This window comes from Cynocephalus volans, chromosome 6, assembly GCF_027409185.1.
Source record: "Cynocephalus volans isolate mCynVol1 chromosome 6, mCynVol1.pri, whole genome shotgun sequence".
NCBI classification, from domain to species: Eukaryota; Metazoa; Chordata; class Mammalia; order Dermoptera; family Cynocephalidae; genus Cynocephalus; species Cynocephalus volans.
In genome coordinates this window covers 162,119,420-162,138,282 of record NC_084465.1, presented here as the reverse complement: position 1 = coordinate 162,138,282, position 18,863 = coordinate 162,119,420, and the positions used below count along the sequence as shown (strand labels likewise).

At 49.5% G+C, this 18,863-nt stretch overlaps 2 protein-coding genes across 5 annotated transcripts in view; both read left to right on the top strand.

The window, feature by feature from the left end:
* Nucleotides 1-2,266: 2,266 nt before the first annotated feature.
* LOC134379964 (cyclin-dependent kinase 20-like) lies at nucleotides 2,267-9,057 on the top strand. Of its 4 annotated transcripts, none has more exons than XM_063099405.1 (8): nucleotides 2,267-2,423; nucleotides 2,758-2,871; nucleotides 3,907-4,095; nucleotides 4,342-4,463; nucleotides 4,609-4,671; nucleotides 5,983-6,106; nucleotides 6,542-6,697; nucleotides 8,338-9,057. In XM_063099405.1, the coding sequence occupies exons 1-8, from the start codon at nucleotides 2,349-2,351 to the stop codon at nucleotides 8,527-8,529; spliced, it is 1,035 nt and encodes a 344-aa protein (XP_062955475.1). In that variant the 5' UTR covers nucleotides 2,267-2,348; the 3' UTR covers nucleotides 8,530-9,057. The 4 variants fall into 4 exon arrangements, with proteins under 4 accessions (XP_062955475.1, XP_062955476.1, XP_062955479.1 ...); XM_063099406.1 differs by having other exon boundaries at nucleotides 5,983-6,123; XM_063099409.1 differs by lacking the exon at nucleotides 3,907-4,095.
* Nucleotides 9,058-16,304: 7,247 nt separating this feature from the next.
* Nucleotides 16,305-18,863, top strand: part of LOC134381122 (F-box/WD repeat-containing protein 12-like) — a 35,245-nt gene continuing 32,686 nt past the window's right edge. Inside the window, 2 exon segments of the mRNA XM_063101170.1 lie at nucleotides 16,305-16,365; nucleotides 16,670-17,025. Coding sequence (XP_062957240.1) covers nucleotides 16,305-16,365; nucleotides 16,670-17,025 — 417 coding nt within the window.

The window sequence follows — 18,863 nt, the reverse complement described above, 5'->3', positions numbered from 1 at the left end:
TGGGTGCACTAATTTACAGTCTCACAGCCTCCAAATACTTCTCACTTCCCACCCCACAACTGAACATATTCATCCTACCACGTCCCCCAAATAATCATAGATCTGTCCTCACCCACTGAAATACTCATACACATTTCCTGAAGATTATGAAAAAACAAACACACATAACCATCCAGCATACCCTGAATACACAAATGGTCTTCCTACATTCCCCAAATCTATAAAACAGATTGCACATCCAAAGAAATATACACAAGCACTTTCCCTAACAGTGCCCGTATGCACAAGCAGAGAACACTTCCACACCCACCATCAGACACACAAATCCTCAACATTCAGAAAAAACACACACGTAAAATATTCCTCCAAAACCCAAATAACAAACACCTAAACTCTTTGAGTATAGATGCATTACATCTCACACCCTCCACATACACCAAACCCTATACACTCTAGCAAAAAGTCAGGACCTTTCCTTAATCCCAAATATCCACACAGACACAGCCAAACAACGTGTGAATACGCATATCAGAAATTCTCACCAACCGATGAAATACATAGCAATTCCCAAATTATAAATCCATATAATCACATTCCAAACAGATCCCCAAATAAAGACATACAACAAACCATTCACACATCCTGTACTAGTCTGTTTCTGTTGCTTACAACAGAATACCTGAAACTGGGTCATTTAAGGAAACAAAATTTATTTCTTACACTTTCGGAAGCTAGAAAATCCACAGTCCAGAGGGTGCATGTAGTGAGGGCCTTCTTCAGGGTGTGAACACTCTCTAGGGACCCACAGTGACCCGGGTATAACACGGTGAGAAGGGCAAGAGCAAGACAGCTAACCTCCTCACTTGCTCTCCCTATGAAGCCCTCAGAACCACGCCCTAGAAAACCCATTAAATCATTATCCCATTACTCCATGAATGGGTCCATCCATTCACAGGACACAGTCCTTCCCATCCAATCACCTCTTAAAGGCGAACCTGCATAAAGAATAAGTACAATTTGCAACAATATATATACTAGTAATATTGATTTGATCAACATATGTCAACACTGAACCCCCAAAATATGTATAATCAATTATGATTCAATAAAAATTAAAAAAAAAATAATAAAGGCCTGCACCTTCCACCACAATACTGGGGGTTAAGTTCCAACACGAGCTTAGGGGGACATTCGAGCTACAGTACCCCCTGAGTTCCTATATTCCCCAAGAGGCCCACACACAAGTACATCACATTTTCAGATACACCTAACGACCCTGACTCTCACACCCCCAAAATCAAAAACAAAACTTTCTCTCATCTTCAAATATACACACTGTCCCCCCAACCAACCTATAAGTATACACACATACATCTGTGTGATAAGTTTTACTAATACAATAGGGATGTAGCATACAATTTAATTTACATACAATAATAACATATATATTCCTCTTTACTGTAAATTCCATTTAGGCAAATGATTCTCATGTAATGCTTTTGTTGATTTCTGCCAAACTCTCGCATCCACAGTCAACCCACACTTCCAAGTTAATCATGATTTCACATCAGACTATGAAAGAAAGCTACTCATTTAAGTTTGCAAAGTTGCTCACATCAGTGACAATTGAGTGTGGTCACAACACAAATGCTGTCTGGTAACTTCATGGTGACGGGTTTTATAAGTGAAGCAATGACATGTACATTACAACTTCACTCATTTTCAGTGACATGAGCTGCGTCTTCGCTGAATTGGATACGTCTTTTTCCTTTTATCTTTGGAGGGGAGCGGCTAGCCTGTATGGGGGATAATCGTTTTCAAACACTGAAGACGCAGGATACTGGAGACGTTTTCCTCCAGCTTTTGCACTGTTCGGAAAGTAGGAGATGCAGAGGTGACACACATTTATGTTCCCTGCATTATCACATTTCCCCCTCACTTGCAGTCCAGGCACGGAGAGAACAATGCGAGGAGCCCTGATGTGCTGCGTTTGTCACTTTCCCTGTGGTAAACATGGAAATGGCAGTTCCATACACTTAGGAGTGGGGGGTCTGAGCACCGTTCCACTGTTTTTAAGTAACTGATTGGCGGATGACTCCACGGAGAACCGCAGCTAGAGCACACCGTGTCCCCTCCACGCATGCGCACCTCCTCGAGCGCGGCCGCCGCAGCAGACATTGGGAGCCGGTTGCCCGTCAACGCAGGAAGTCAGAGCCCCGCCCCTGAGGGCGTGCGCGTGCGCGGGGCTCGCAGGGGTTGCTGGGCAACGGCGTCGCGCTGGGGTCGCCGCGCTGGGGCGGAGCCGTGGTGGGGTTGGGAAGCTGCGGCGCGGCCCGAGGCTGTCCCCGATGGAGCAGTACCGCATCCTGGGCCGCATCGGGGAGGGCGCCCACGGCGTCGTCTTCAAGGCCAAGCACGCGGAGGTGAGGCGGGGCCGCGGCCGGGCCGGCGGGCGTGGACGCCACCTGCCCTCTGCCCCACGCGCCAACTCCTCCGTTCGGTCCTTGTGAGGCGGCCGTTCTCTCACTTCCCGCGGTCCGTTCCTCCTGCCTCCGCGCGGTTGTCTGGCCCCCGTTCACCCAGCGGCGGGACTGCGGTCCCCGGGCTGGTCCCAGACCCGCTTTCCCTCCGTGCTGCGATTGCGCCCCCGCCAGGAGGGCCTCGGCCTCTGGCAACCCGGCGGGGCCGCGTCTCCTCTCTTCCCGCCCTTCTCCCAGCCGGGGGTGGGTGGGCCGTGTCTCCTTCTTTCCTGCACAGACTGGCGAGATAGTTGCCCTCAAGAAGGTGGCCCTGCGGCGGCTGGAGGACGGCATTCCCAAGCAGGCCCTGCGGGAGATCAAGGCTCTTCGGGAGGTCGAGGACAGTCAGTATGTGAGTGGGGCCGGCGGCGTGGGGACGTTCCGAGGGGTCGCGTTCCGGCGCCTTCACTCCCCCCCCCCCCCCGTGCTCATTCATCAGCCCGTCACTTCCGTCCACTTGTGCACCCTCATTCACCTCATTACCTCATTCCTCACTCATTCCATCGCTCATTTGCCCACTTATTTCTTCACTTACTCATCATCATCCATTCATTCACCAGCTTGTTCTTTTCAAAGCATTTAGTGATTTCTAGTAATAACTAGCACCTGGAGAGCCCCTCACGTTCTGCAGGCTGTTAAATGTTCTGTGTACATTTGCGCGCTGAGTTCTCTTCACTGCTCTGCAAGGTAGGTTCCAGGCGCTGTTTCTCACTGGAGGGGACAAAGTGGGATCAGCAGCTCATGGGCCATCACTGGTCAGTGGAGGCACTGGCCCAGGTGTGACTGCGGAGTCCAGACATTCTTCCCTTGGGGCCTCCTCTAGGCTCTTTACCCTGTGCTGGGCACTGGTGACACAGAGAGGAACTGGCCCAACCCAGCTCCTGAGAACTTAAGTGTGCCAAGGTAAACAGACAGAGGCAGCAGGGCCCACCTTGTGTGGTTCGTGCTGTGCAGCCCTGACACCTCTGACACTGGTGGCCTCAGTGTGTGTGATGTGTCTCCAGCTGTCCTAGCGCCTGAGAAGGTGTGGTTCCTGGTGCCCTTCCCTTTGTGCTGGGATTTAATGGCTCTAGAGGAAACAGGAGGTCCGTGTTCATGTATGTGTGTGCGTGTCCATTGATTTTCAGGTGAGCAGGCTGTGCTGGGGGACCAGATGCTGCCACTGAGTGACCTTCTTTAGACCTTTTCCCTGAGTGTTAGTGGAGACTTAGAGTGGGACGTGCCTTGTCTTGGGAGAGCAGAGCACCGAGCTTCCTGATTCTGAGTTCAGGTCCCATGTCATCTTCCCTGCCTGGTCCTCTGTTACACATGGTCTGGGGGTCTCAGGTGGTTGCATAGAGGGTCTGGCGTTGGGAGTCTGGGGACTGATGGGCTGCCCCACCCACAGGTGGTAGAGCTGAAGGCTGTGTTCCCACATGGCGCAGGCTTCGTGCTGGCCTTTGAGTTTATGCTGTCAGATCTAGCTGAGGTGGTGCGCCATGCTGAGAGGCCGCTGGCCCAGGCACAGGTCAAGAGCTACCTGCAGATGCTGCTGAAGGGCGTCGCCTTCTGCCATGCCAGCAATATTGTGCATCGGGTCAGTCCCACAGTGGGCCAGGGGTGGGGCTTGGGGGGCTGACTCAGTTTGGAGGTAGGGTTAGCCCTTGAGGAAGGTGTAGTCAGAGGGGGACAGAGGTGGTCAGGACCTTTAGGTAAGCAGACCAGGTGTGTGGCCCTGGAGGAGGTGGGGCTGGGACTGACCTGGGTGGTCAGCCTGCCAAGCTCCCTGTCCCATGGTTCTGGGGGGGATTTGGGCAACTGATGCCTCCTTTGGTCCCCCCAGGACCTGAAACCTGCCAACCTGCTCATCAGCGCCTCAGGCCAGCTCAAGATAGCAGATTTTGGCCTGGCCCGGGTCTTCTCCTCAGACGGCAGCCGCCTCTACACACACCAGGTGGCCACCAGGTATGGAGGGCCAGATTCTCTCCAGCCCTCTTTCTGGGGATGAGGTGCTTCTGGGCCTTCAGAGGATGGAGCTGGGGTGACCTTCTGGAGCAGCATCCTTTTAGAGCAGTGGCCTGGCTATGACCACCAGCCCTCTTCCTCACAGGTGGTACCGAGCCCCCGAGCTCCTGTATGGTGCCCGCCAGTATGACCAGGGCGTTGATCTGTGGTGAGTTTCCTGTGGGCAGGCAAGGGATGATGTCGTCATGAATTTCTGTGAGGCTTTGGGGCTCTAAGCTGTTTGGTGGTCTTTTCCTTGGTCTGAGCTCTAGGTTGCCTTGGGGGTGTCTTCCCTGGTTTGGGTATTCTGAGCAGTTTGGGGTCAGTGTTCCTCACCACGACGTTTTTGCTGTGGGTGGGGAGGTGGTCTGAGGCTCAAGGTGGGGAGTGTCTGAGACGAATGTGATATCTCTGAGCTGGTCAGAGGCCTGTGTCCCTGGCTGTGAAGGCACTGAGCCTTTTGGGGAAGAGGATGGTTTGTAGCACCTGAGGTTCTGAGATTTGGGGGCCTGTCACAGTTCACTGTGTGGTGGAGATGCAAAGATTACTCAGAGCCCAAGTATGAAGAGCAATGAGAAGCCCGAAGGGGCTGCACCGAGACAAACTCCTTCCAGGAAGAGGAAGCAAGGCGCAGCCCCAAGTCGGTTTTTGCTTCAGCTTTTATTGTAAAGACAAGGAGGTTACAGAAGAAAAACAGATGGTTAATCAGTCATAGTAAGAACATAAAAGAACTGGCTATGAGACAATCTTCATCCAAGTGTGTATAGCTAAAAAATAGTTTAAACAATATATTATCAAAAGGAGTCATAAATCTAAGCTATGAAATGTACAAAAAGAAACAATAAGATATTTAGCAGAGTGCCTAACTTTAAAGAAACTGCTTAGGGCAGGAGATGGAACGTCCCCCATGTACTAACTAATCTACCAGAACATCCTTGAAAATTTTAACTTATGTACTTTCCCATCATTAACTTCTGCTGTACTAAGGGCAATTGCTTTAAGAACAATCCCTGTTCTGCCTCAGTGCTGTTATCCACATTAAAGGCTTTAGTTTTGTGTAAATTCTCTGGTCCTACATTCTTTCCTAAAGGTTTGGGCTTTGGCCCCATAGCTGTAGGCTTTGGCCTCCTAAACTAAGGACTTTGGTCCTGTAAAATTTACGTGTTTTAATTCTATCTTATTAATAACCTTTTAATCAATATCCTCTCCCGGGACCATTTTACTGGCCTGCCCCAGAAAGTGCAAGGGGAGCTGTGCATCCTGGAGTGTGAGGCTCTGAGCAGTGTCGCAACTAACCGTTGGGGCTTTGCTCTGGGTTCTAGGGTTGAGGTCTTTGTTTGGGGGTCTGTACCCCTAGACATGAAGACTTTGGGCTGGCGTGCAGGGGTCTTGCCCCTGGTGTGAGGTTTGGAGCTGATGACAGTAGGTCTTTGTCCCATGGTGGGTGATCTCTGAGCTGCTTGGGGTTCTGTGTCCACAGGGCTGTGGGCTGCATCATGGGGGAGCTGTTGAATGGGTCCCCCCTCTTCCCGGGTGAAAATGACATCGAACAGCTTTGCTGTGTGCATCGCATCTTGGGTACCCCCAGCCCTCAAGTCTGGCCGGTTTGCAGGGGCCCTTGGTAGGGAGGGTGTGGGGCAGGTTTACTCCATTGCCCATCAACAAGTGGCTGCCTCCCCGCGCTGCCACACCTTTTCTCTCATGGCCCCGACCCCTGTTGACCGACAGGGACCACTGTCCTTGCCCAGTTTGGGAGTTCCTCTTTCCTGCCATGCTGGAGGTGGGAGGGCCAGGTCCTGTCCTCTGCCCCTTCCCACCCCAGCACGCGCATGGCTTGGCGTCTCAGCAAGCTGGGTACCAAGCTGGTATCTAAGAGGGTGAGGGGTTGGAGGAAGGAATGGAAGAGTGAATGAGTGATAATGGGGACACATAGATGGGGAGCTGTGAGTGAGCTTGTGTTAGGGACAGGAGCTGGCCTCTAGGGGAGTGGCAAGGGTGGTGCCTGCTCTCATGTTCCCCCCTCCTCTTCCGTGTCCCAGGAGATCACTGAGCTGCCCGACTACAACAAGATCTCCTTTAAGGACAGGGCACCGGTGCCCCTGGAAGAGGTGCTGCCCGACGCCTCTGCTCAGGCCTTGGACCTGCTGGGCCAGTTCCTCCTCTACCCTCCTCGCCAGCGCATCCCAGCCTCCCAGGTAGAGTAAGGCCATGGTTTCTGCTTCTTTAGCTTTTCTCATCCCCGCCATTGCCCCAGTACTCTGTACTTGATAGCTGTGTGACCCCATCGTGTCAGCAACCCTCAGAACCTCTGATGGGTGGGGATGAGAACCAGGCATCCCGGACACCTGCACTGTACCCAGGACCCCCAGGGGCCTCAGCAGCTGTGCCTCTCATGAGCAGACTCCACTGGACATCCCCAGTGTTCCCCGAAAGGCTGCAGGAGAGCAGCGATGACCTGTTAGAGGGGCATGCCCATCTCTCAGGAGAGCACAGGTCCAGGTGGATGGGTCCTGGTCTGTCTCAGACCATGTGGCAGATACAGCAAGAGAGTTGTAGGGGACTTGCTCCTTTATTCCTGCAGCAAATATTTATTGAGCATCTGGCATGTGCTGGGCATTATCCTGGGCCCTAGAATAGACAGAGAAGAGCAGACCTGCCTCTCCCCCGTGTCGAGGCAGCTTCAGGCCCAGAGGGTCACAAGAGGGCCTGCCCCTTATCTGTGGGAGCCCGAGAGGGATGCGGGGCCAACTGTGGGGTCTAGCAAGGCTTCCTGGAGGAAAGGCGGGTTTAAGCATGAAGAGGTGTTTGAGGAGGTGTGCACCGAAGAGAGAAATGGTGAGCAATGGCCTGGAGAGGAGGCCCAGGAAGGTAGGTGTGGCTGGAAGGCAGGGAAGTACAGTGAGGATGGCAGGAGCCACAGGCTGATGGTGTCAGGGCCTCTCTCAGGCATACCTGTCTCTCCAGCCTGATGGCCACTGTTCCCAGCCACACTCGGCACCACGCATGTCCTCTCAGTCCCCACCCAGCTCCCCTATCAGTCTCAGTCAGCAGCTCCTGTGGGCTCTGCCTGCACAGTGCACCCAGCCGTCTGCCCACTTCTCCCCCAGATCACCCCCAGCACCTGCATCCCTCCTCCTCCAATTGATCTTCTCTCCACCTGGCAGAGACAGTGGCCTTGTCCCAGCAAAGCTGGTCACAACCCTCCTCTGCCAGGGCCTGTGGCTCCCTCTAACTCAGGAAAAGCCAAGGCCCTTCTGATGGCCCACAGGTATGGTGTCCTTGGGCACCATCACTTCTTGACCCTGCCTGCTGGTGTCCCCCTTGCCCATTCCTCTCCAGCCCCACAGCCTCGTCCATGTCCTGGAACACACTGGGACACTCTCTGGGCTGGAGCGCTCTTCTCCAGGTATCCTGGCGCCTGCTCACCTCTTGCAGGTCATTGCTCAAATGTCCCCTGTCAAGTGGCCTTCCCTCACCACTCTTCAAATCTGCAGCCTTTCTCCAGTATTCCTCATGCCCCTCTCTTGCTTTCTCTTTTCAACAGCACCAATTGTTATCTGACATACTGTATATTTTACTCCATTTTCTTGTTTATTATCTTACCCCTACCCCTCCGCCTATGTCAAAAAGGCAGAGCTTTTGTTTGCTTTGGTAACCGCTGTGTCCCCAGCCTCCGGAACAGAGCTTCAGACACAGTGGGCACCCAGGAAAGCTCTTCCGAGTCAGCTGGAGGCATGAGTGGGTGAAGGAAGACGTTAACGGTCACCCTCAGCCTGAGGCTGGGGACAGGGAGGTGACTGGTTTCCTTCTGCTGTCCCTTACTCACCACCCCCAGGCCCTTCTGCATCAGTACTTCTTCACAGCTCCCCTGCCTGCCCACCCATCTGAGCTGCCGATTCCCCAGCGCACAGGGGGACCCGCCCCCAAGGCCCCCCCAGGGCCCCCACACATCCGTGACTTCGATGTGGACCGGCCTCTTGAGGAGTCGCTGTTGAATCCGGAGCTGATTCGGCCCTTCATCCTGTAGCAGGGAGATGCTGGCCCAGGCCCTGACTGCCTCCCTGCCAGGGCCACCGGGCTGCTTGTTCCTCTGCCTCCTGCCTGGCTTGACTTTCCACGGCCTCCCCACAGCCATACTGGGCCCACTCCACACCTCGCCCTGCTCCTACCGTGTCCTACTCTTCAGCCCTCGTGAGGGCTGGTCTCAAGGAGGCAGAGGTCATGTTCCCAGCACATGAGGATGTCCAGTCCAGCAGAGGAGGCCCGCGGCTTGTACTCAGTTGGCCTCACATCTGTACACTAGTGACTTGTAAGTCAGAAACAGATCTCTGCTGCCGTCCAGGGACCACCCTCGGATAGTGGCCATGCCGGCCTGTGCTGATTCTCAAGGCCCTGCGTCCTGGTCAAGGACATCCCTGTTAGAAACATCTGGGAGAAGGGTAGAGAGTAAGATGTCCTCATGTTGGAAACTCAAGTGGGAAGGAGGATTTTGGTTTAATTTTGTTCTAGTTCAGTATTTGAGATTTATTATAAAAGCCCCAAGTGGCTCTGCCTATGTCTGCTCCTCCTCTATTCATCTCATGGTCCTAATTTTTTCGTGGGTCACTGAGATCGTAGCTCTAGTTATGGCCACTCTTACCCTGAGGGCTTCCTGGGTGCCTCATACGACTGAGCGCTCATTTGGAAGTGGGGTGGACAGAAGTCTCGACCCAAGGATGGCTCAAGATCCAGCAGGCGACCCACGCACATTAGGCCGGGTTACCACCGTCTGCTCCCTGAGGATGAGGGGGAGCCAGAGCAGCTGTGTGAATAAGGAAATAGGCACTCCTGCAGTTAATTTATGAATTCAGTAAACCCCAGTCTAATCCCAGCCAGTTCTTTTTCCTTATGTCATAATAATTTGATAAAGATGATTCTAAAAAATATATGGAAATGCAAAGGGCCAAGAGGAAGAATCAAAGCAGAAGAAGAGGAAATGATGAAAAGACTTGCTCTGTCAGATATCAACACGTTGTGTAAGGTTATGTAATAATTAAGACTGTGGTATTGATTCAGGGATAGGTAAACATAGACAGACGAGAGAAACTTATTTTCAGCAATCTTTTATTCTTAAGATGTTTGCTTTATGCTTCATGTGGATACATGCTTCTGGGAGCACCGAGGATACCAAAGTGACTAACACTGCTGCAGCTGCCGGCCTCCAAGCACTTAGTGGGAAGACACAACACGGTAAACCCCAGTTGCTGCTCTCAGGAAAGTCTGATGTTTTCATGATCTGACCTCTGTTTATTTCTCCAGCCACATCTGCAGACTCTAAGCTCCAGTCAGCCTTAGTTAATTTCTGGTAGTTCTCACCTCTGCATAAATGGGAGCCTGCACTTAGGCTTGATGTGTTTGGAAACAGTTTAAATAAGATGTGGTCAACTGATGAAAAGCTCATTTGGTGATTATCAGTTGAGGCCTTAGGTTTTTTCTACAAAAGCTTTTCAAGCAGCGTACATTGTACAGTGATAACCAGGCACATGAGGAGACAAGAACGTAAATAAGCAGCACAGACAACAGAAAACAGACTAGGTATTCCAGGTAGTGGACTCACCAGACATACACTGTGTAACAGCTGTACTCTGTCCAGGATGCTAAGTAATTTACTAAATTTCTAGAGTTATATCAAATCTAGAATGAAGCGTATATAATTTCTAAAACTACAAGGAATAATGGAATAATAAAAAATACTTGCTACAACACAGGTACAAATATCTAGCACATAGATGATAGTTTTAAACTAAAAAATATTAGTAACATAAAGAATAAATGCTCCAGCTGAAACAAAGATTGTTATCTCAATTAGAAGGAGAATGAAATTATGTGGTATTTCCAAGAGAAGTCTAAAATGTAGATACCAAAAATTTGCAAGTAAGAGGATAAAACATTTACCATGTACACACAAACCAAAAATCTGGTATAGTTATTTGATATCAAACAATAGGTTTTAAGGCAAAGAACAGTTAATATCAAACAAAAGATTTTTCTTTTTTTTTTTCTTTGTCTTTTTTGTGACTGGCCGCACCACGCTCAGCCAGTGAGCGCACCGGCCATCCCTATATAGGATCCGAACCCGCGGCGGGAGTGCTGCTGCGCTCGAGAGTGCGGCACGGGGTTGGCCCCAGACAAAAGATTTTAAGGCAAAGAGCATTGCTAGAGATAAACACGTTCAATGCTAATGATATTAAATCTATTGGCAAAATTTTCTCTAAATTAGTATTCACATAATAATATAGTCTCAAAATTTAAGATGAATATAAATCACAGTAACAGAACTAAAAACCAGAAAGACAAATCCACTTCCAAAGCGTTAGATTTAGAATAGCTCTCCAAGAAACAGGAGGCCAGTCCAAGTGTAGTTGTGTTCACAACTAATCAGTCACAACCAGTTGCAGATTTCCTTGTTCCTTTTCCGTTTCTGCTGCTTCACTTGACTAACCCAAACAAACAGGAAAAGACAGAACAATTCGGAATGTAGTTTGCCTAAGAGGATGAACATATTGACCTAATGCTTGTATATTTTAAATAAAAACAAATCCAGACTTGAGAGGCTATTTGAAAAGCCTGCTGCAGTACAGAGAGCACTCCAACCTCAGGATCTGCAAGCATCTCCAAATCAACAAAGGGCTTTGCTTCCATAGAGAGGTGAGCAGGGCAGCAGTGGGGAGAGCAGGCAGCGTAATCAACGTGGTTTAACAGGACGTGTTTATTTCGTTGCTCACCAGGTTCTTGGAATGAGCTGTTACGGGAGCATGTCTACATCTTAGTGCTTGTTTAAGCTTAGGGGCGAGCCAAAGGTTAGGGGCCTAAGGCGGAGAGAGAATCCTGACTAAAGGTTGGTCAACTCAAGTCAGTGGGTAAGTAACAGGCAATAGTGAGCACTTGGTCAACAACAGAAAACCAAACAACACAGGATACACATTCTTCTCAGGCACATGCAAAACACAATAAATCGGGCCAGCCCGTGGCTCACTCGGGAGAGTGTGGTGCTGACAACACCAAGTCAAGGGTTAAGATCCCCTTACCGGTCATCTTTAAAAAAAAAAAAAAAAAAGACAAAACACAATAAATCGATCATAGACTGGGCCATAACAAGTCTCAACAAATTTCAAAGGATCAAAATGATCCAAGGTGTGTATTTTTTTTACTCTAATGTAATTAAGCTAGAAACCTGGAAGATAACATAATTACAAATATGTCTGAAAATTAAGAAATACACTTCTAAAATAACCCATGGATCAAAGAAGAAGAAGCAACAATGCAAGATGGAAAATGTTATGAACTGGCTGATACTAACGTTACAACATAGCAATTCTTGTGAGATACAGCCACAGCAGTGCTTAAAGGTTAATTTATAATCCTGATGATATGGATATAATATCAAAAAGGCTGTGACTAAGCCGTGCATCCATCACAAGTTTAATAAAGAAAAGCAGTTACATCTAAATAGAAGGAAATAAACAGGAAGAGAAATTAACAAAACAAAAAAGGTATGATGTGGAAGAACAAAGCCAAAAAATTTATTCTTTCAAGAGATTAATAATGTCAAAGTGGGTGATGCTGATCAAGAAAGAGAAGGCACAAACTATCAATATCCGAAATGAAAAAGGATTCAGAAGAATAATATTAGGAATAACTTCATGTTTATAAATTTGAAATTTGGTAAAATAGACAAATTCATAGAAAAGTTCAACTTACAATAGGCAAAAACAAAAAAACCCAAAGTGTCTTAAAACTATTAAACGGAACCTCCAAATCAGAATATTTTCATGATGCAACCACCAGGCTCGGATAGCTTCACTGCTAATTTCTACCAATCATTTAAGAGAAAGTGCCAAGATGCCAGAGAACAGAAGAGAAAGCCTACTCAGCTTATTTTGTAACATCAGCGATAGTCTTGATACCAAGATTCAACAAGGATATTACAGAAAAGAAAATTGCATGATTACTCTTACTCATGAGTGTAAAAACATATCATGGCTTGGTAACAGTTGTTTGAAGTAATGAAAGAATATCTGTTAACTGAGAATTTTTACCCAGCAAAAATATCTTTCAAAAATAAAGGAAAAATAAGGCTGGCTGGTCAGCTCACTCAGAGTGTGGTGCTGATAACACCGAAATGAAGGGTTTGGATACCCTTACTGGCCAGCCGCCAAAAAATAGTAATAATGATAATAAAACAAAGAAAAAAAACCTTTTTCAGACATATAAAAACTGGAAAGAATTCGTTTCTAGCTGATTCACTCTAGAAGACGGCAGAAGGAAAATGATACCGATGGAAATCTGCATCTACTCAACAAATCAAGAGCACCAGGAATGGTAACTCCTTGGGCAAATATTGCTGTTTTCTCTTACTATTTAAATATTTGGTCGGATTCTCCAGTGAAACCATCTGGGCTTATAAAGTTCATCAAAAATCAGGAAAGTCTCAGAAATTGTTGTAGTCAAGAAGAACATGAGACATGACATAATGAGACAAGATATGTATTAAACAACCCAAATAGTATATGAGTCAAAGAGAAAGTCTCAAGGGAATTTCTTTTTTTAAAGTATTGAACTGAGTGAAAATGAAAACATGATGTATAAAAGCAGTACTCATGTGGAAAGTTATAGCACTAGCTGCATATATTAGAAAAGAAGAAAGGCATTTAGTGAATCACCTCAGTTTTTACTTTAAGAAACTTGACAAAAAAGAGAAAATTAAGTCCAAAATATGCAGAAGAAAGGAAATAATACAGATCAGATAGAACAAACAGGAAAAAAAAAAAAGTGAAACTGAAAGCTGATTCACTGAGATCTATAAAATCGATAAACATCTAGCCACACTGATCAAAGGGAAAAAGAAGAAAAGACACAGAATACCAATACTGGGAATGGGAAAGATGTTATCATTACACAGATATTTAAAAGTATCATCAGAGAGTATTATGAATTTTGTGCTGATAAAGTCAACTTAGATAAAATGGGCTAATTCCTTGAATGACAGAAATTACCAAAGCTCACTCAAGAAGATATTGATAACCTGAGTAGCCCCATATCTATTAAGGAAATAGAAATTAAACTTCCCACAAAGAAAACTTCATTATATTAAAACATTAAAAATATAAAGAAAATAAGACAAACCAAAAATGAAAATATATTGTCCTTATTCTGACCTTGAAACTGCAATTTACTCTGAACTTTACTCCGATACTGATTCTGACCCATCCTGATCTTTAACTTGGGCTTGAAACTGACCTTAATGATAAACCTGACCTAGATCCCCCATCTTGATCCTCACCATGTCCTTGAACTTGATACTGACCCCACACTCGCCCTGACCTTACTCTGACCTTTGGTTAACCCTGTTCTGACACTACATTGGCCCTGAACATCTTCCTGACCCTGATCCTGATGCCAAAAATCATGCCTCACCTTCACCTTGATCCTGAACCTGAGACTGAACCAGACACTCACGATCAAACTAATTCTGAACCTCAACCTTACTCTGTCCCTAAAAATAAACTTTATCCTGACAATTGTCATCACATTTACCCACCCTGAATTTGAACCTGACTTTGAACCTGACCCTCGCTCTGACACTCAACCTTTTTATAACCCTGGTTCTTAACACTGTACATGATCATCAATCTGACCCTGCTCTGGAACTAGACAGAACCTGTCCCTATTACTGAACTTCACCTGACATTGATGCTAATCCAGATACTGACCCACACTGACCCTGGACCCTCAACCAATCCCATCTACACAAGACATTAACCCTGACCCACCCTGACCTTGTACTTGACCCTAAACCTGACTCTTGACCTTCAGCCTTACACTGAACCCAACAACCTCAATCTGACAATTAACCTTATCCTCATGCTTAACTTGATCATCACCCTGACCTTGATTTGACCTTGACCCTGATCCTGACTCTGACCCTGACCTACACACTCACTCTCACCCTCATCCAATTCTTTGGCAGACTCTGATACACTACCCTTACCCCCACCTGACTTTGAACTTAACCTTAAACCTGCCCATGACCCTGAAACTTGTTCTCATATTTACTCTCTCCCTAACCCTAGCCCATTTCTGACCTTTATCCTAACCATCACCCTGACTCTGACTGCACTTGACCTGGAACTTAACCTTGACCATGAACTTGATCCTCACCTTCACCCTGACTCTCATCTTACTCTGATGCTCACCATGACCGTGATCCTGACCCTGATGATTAACATGACCCTAACACTCACCCTGACCTTGGCCCTGACAATGACATAGCTCTCACACTGATCATGACCCTGAACCTGATACCACCCCAGAACATTTATCCTTAATGGGACACTCACCCTCAGTCAAGTTCAGGGACCCTAATCCTGAACATCAACCTCACACTCACCTTGACTCTGGAATTGACCTTGAATCCTATCCAGAACTGGACATTCACTGTCAACCTGAATGAGACTGTCAATTTTACCTCACCTCACTCTGTCATTGACCATGTCCTTACCCTGACCAAACCTATCCCTGATCTTGACCTTGACCATAAACTGATCCTGACCCTCTAATGTATCCTCATCCTGACCTTCACACTCATCTTGACCTTCAGCTTGATTTTGAACCCAACCCTAACCCTAAAACTTCCCTCACACTAATTTTGACCTTGAGCCAGATTCTGACACTGAACATGGCCCTGACTTCTCCTTTACTTTGATCCTTAACTTGACACAGTCCTTTATTCTGAACTGGACACTCTGATCCTCATCTCTCTGTGTCTGATCTCAACCTCATCCTAGCAATGACCCTGACCTCGAACTTGATCTTGACCTTCACTCTGCCCTTCACTTTTACTTTAAATCTGATCTGAACCTGTATAGGCCAGGACCAAGACCACATGAGGTCCATGGCTGCTATCAAGGCTAGCATAAAAGCCAAGGTGAGGGTCAGGGCAGGGCTTGCACAAGGGACAGCGCCAAGGTGAGAGGGAGGCTGAGGGTCATTGTGAGGGTGACTGCGAAGGTCAGGGTGAGGGTGAATGTTAGGTGAGGACAAGCACCAACATGAGGGCAAAACCAGGTGAGGGTGAGGAACAGGGGTCAGGCTCAAGTTCATAGTGAGGGTGAGAGTCAAAGAGAATGAGGGCAAATGTAAGAGCCAGGGCAAAGACCAGGTTGAGGGCAAGGGTTCAGTTGAGGGCAAGGGTTCAGTTGAGGGCAAGGATAAGGGAGATGGCAAAGCCAGGCCAGGGGAAGGCCAGGTGAACTGCCAGGGCTAGTGCAAGTACAAAGTTCAGGGCCCAAGTGAAGGCAAAGAAGGGGTCCAGAGCGAGGATGAGAGTCATATGGCAAGGGCGAGGGGAGGGCAAAGGTGAGAGCAAGTAAATGCAAGGACCTAGGCCAGGGCAATGACCAGGGTGAGGGCCAGGGCCAGTGCCAAAGCCAAGACAAAGGCCAGGATGAGGGTCAGAGTTGAGGCCAGGCCTGGGACAGATGTAGGCGAGGGCACAGGTGACAGGACTCCTGTGACCAGGACCAGGGCAAGGATGAGGGCCAAGACCAGCATTAGAGAGAAAACCAATGGTAGGGAAAGGGATAGTGAGGGTCAGTACGATGGCCAGGGCCAGGACCCTGCCCTCTGGGAGGTTCAGGTAGTGGTGAAGCAACAGTGAAGGCCAGGGACACAGTGAATGTCAGGGTCATGAGGGCTGAGGTAAGGGCAGCAACAGGTGTAGGGGTAGATGGCAGATGGTGGCCAGCGCCGGTCAGAGTCAGGATGAGGAGCAGGGTCAGGGTGAAGGCCCAGGGTGAAGACCAGGGTCAGGCCCAGGTCAAAGGTGAGGTCGAGAAAGCGAGAGCAAGGTCAAGGGGCAGGGCCGGCGTCCAGTGCAAGATCCAGTGCAAGGGAGCAGGTCAGACCGAGGGCCAGGACAAGGGTTTAAAACAGGGCTGGTTCAGTGCGAGGATCAGGACGAGCGCGAGGGCAGAGGCAAGTTGGCAGTCAGGGAAAGAGGAGCCGGCTGGCACTTAAGAGAGTTAGCGGAGTGGGCTGGGCGTGGCTGTCGGGGCGCGGCGGGCTGGGCGGGAGCAGGAAGGGGCCGGGCCGGGAGGGGCGGAGCGGGGCGGGCTGGGCGGGAGCAGGGAGGGGCGGAGCGGGGCGGGCTGGGCGGGAGCAGGAAGGGGCCGGGGCGGGATCGCGGCGGGGGCTCGGCGGGGGCGGGGCGGGGCCGCGGCGAAGGCGGCGGGAGCGCGGCGAAGGCGGCGGGAGCGCGGCGAAGGCGGCGGGAGCGCGGCGAAGGCGGCGGGAGCGCGGCGAAGGCGGCGGGAGCGCGGCGAAGGCGGCGGGAGCGCGGCGAAGGCGGCGGGAGCGCGGCGAAGGCGGCGGGAGCGCGGCGGGGCTGGGCGGAGCGGACCCGCAGCTGGGTCGGGACGAGCTGCTCCGCGTCTTCTCCTTCTTGGAGGCCCCAGACCTTCTCTGCGCCTCGCAGGTGGACAAGGTGACGCGCTCTGTGCAGGGCGAGAGGCAGGGCCTGGGCTTGTGGTCGCCGGCGCGTCCGCGGCCGGGGCTTCTCCTCTGGACCCTCGGTCTCCCTGTCCGTGGCGGAGGCTGTCGGTCTGCTCTGAATCCGTGAAGCGGCGGGAGTCGCTCGTGGTCCCGGGCGGAGACCTCGGCGTCCTCGGGAGGCTCTAGCGACCGTCCCTTCTCCTGCGCTGGGCGCCTGTGAACCAGACGCAGGCTCCCTGCCATCAGGGTTCACTCCTAAAATTGGCTTAGAGACCGTTTTTCTTTCCATTCTCGCCTTTTCTGGAATGTTCTGGAACTTCCTTCCTGGGAGCTTTTCTTTTACCCGTTCCCTGTGCCCAGACAGCCACACTCCCGGTTCTCCCCGTGATGGTGATGCTGATGGCTCCGCACCTGCCGGCTCAGAGGCGTCCGTCCCCAGCCACTCGCACCCCCCGTCCGTCGTTTCCTTCATGCCGGCGCTCACGAATAAACACTGGTGGAGTGAGCTCGTCCCGTGGGTTCCCCGCTGTGCACCGCCCTGTGTTACAGGCACGCTGTCTTCTTCCCCCCGAGGACTCCGCAGAACTGTAATCTCGTGATTATTTGTATCGTGTATTTGTTTAGTATCGGGTTTTCCCTGCTAAATCCGTTCTTAAGAGAGGGAGTTTGTACTTTTCATCACTGTCTCTGTCACCCAGTGTGTGCCTTGACGGTTAAGTTCTCTCAGTAAATATTTGTTGAGTAAATGAATTTCTTTAAGGAACTTAAAATACATATTATATCGTTTTACAAAAAGGTTAATAAGCAGATCCTTGCTAGAATACCGTTATTATCCTTTTTTTTTTTTTTGTCTTTTTCGTGACCGGTACTCAGCCAGTGAGTGCACTGGCCATTCCTATATAGGATCCGAACCTGGGGCGGGAGCATCGCTGCGCTCCCAGCGCCGCACTCTCCTGAGTGTGCCATGGCCTCGGCCCCTGTTATTATACTTTTAAGTGTATCAAGTGAAATATTGGGCTTTTGCCCTCATATTTACTGATCAGGATACTGAATATCACACAGTGATTTGCCCAAGGTCACCCATGGAGTTATGCACAGAGCTGGAATTGGATCCCTAGCTGTTTCCATGGCAGTAGGCTAGGGGTAACTTAGGGGACAAGTTTGAAAGGGAGGTGCCCAATACCCTATGGTAGCACCAGTTTCCCCAGGTCATAGTTTCCTCATAGGTAAAATGAGGTCAGTAATCCCTGCCTCACGGTGTCATTGTGAAGGCCAGGAGCTAACAGAAGGATCCTTAAAGGTGGGTAGCATTTATTTTGCAGGGTGTATTGTGTATTACAGTTCTCTGTCTGGGAAACAAGATCTCAGTTGGGTTTTGAACTAGGAACTATAGAAAGGAGAGAGAGAGAGAGAAAGGATATACAGAGAAAATGCACAGATCATCTTGCCTGGTTTGAGTTTGCAGAATATAAACTTTACACTTCTGCCAGCCAAAAAGACTTCTTAAAGGCGTAGGAACTTTGAGTTGGCAGGTGAATGAGGGCTGTTGAAGGGGTCGCTTGGGCTCAGAGAGGGTGGTCATTGCTTCTGCCGGGGCTTGGAAAGCCACATGTCTGGGATGGGACCCTCAGAGGTTCTGGCCCACCGAAGGCTCTAGAGAGTTGCCCACTGAAGCTGTGTAGGCTCCAGAATTCTGGACGTCTTAGCTGGAGAGGGTAGGAAGTTCCATGAGGCAGGCCTGGGCCTGAGGGGGGGAAAGGTCTGGCACCCTGTTCCCTATTCCGTGAAACTATCCTGAGCCTCCTGGTAAACACTACTGCAGAAAGCAGT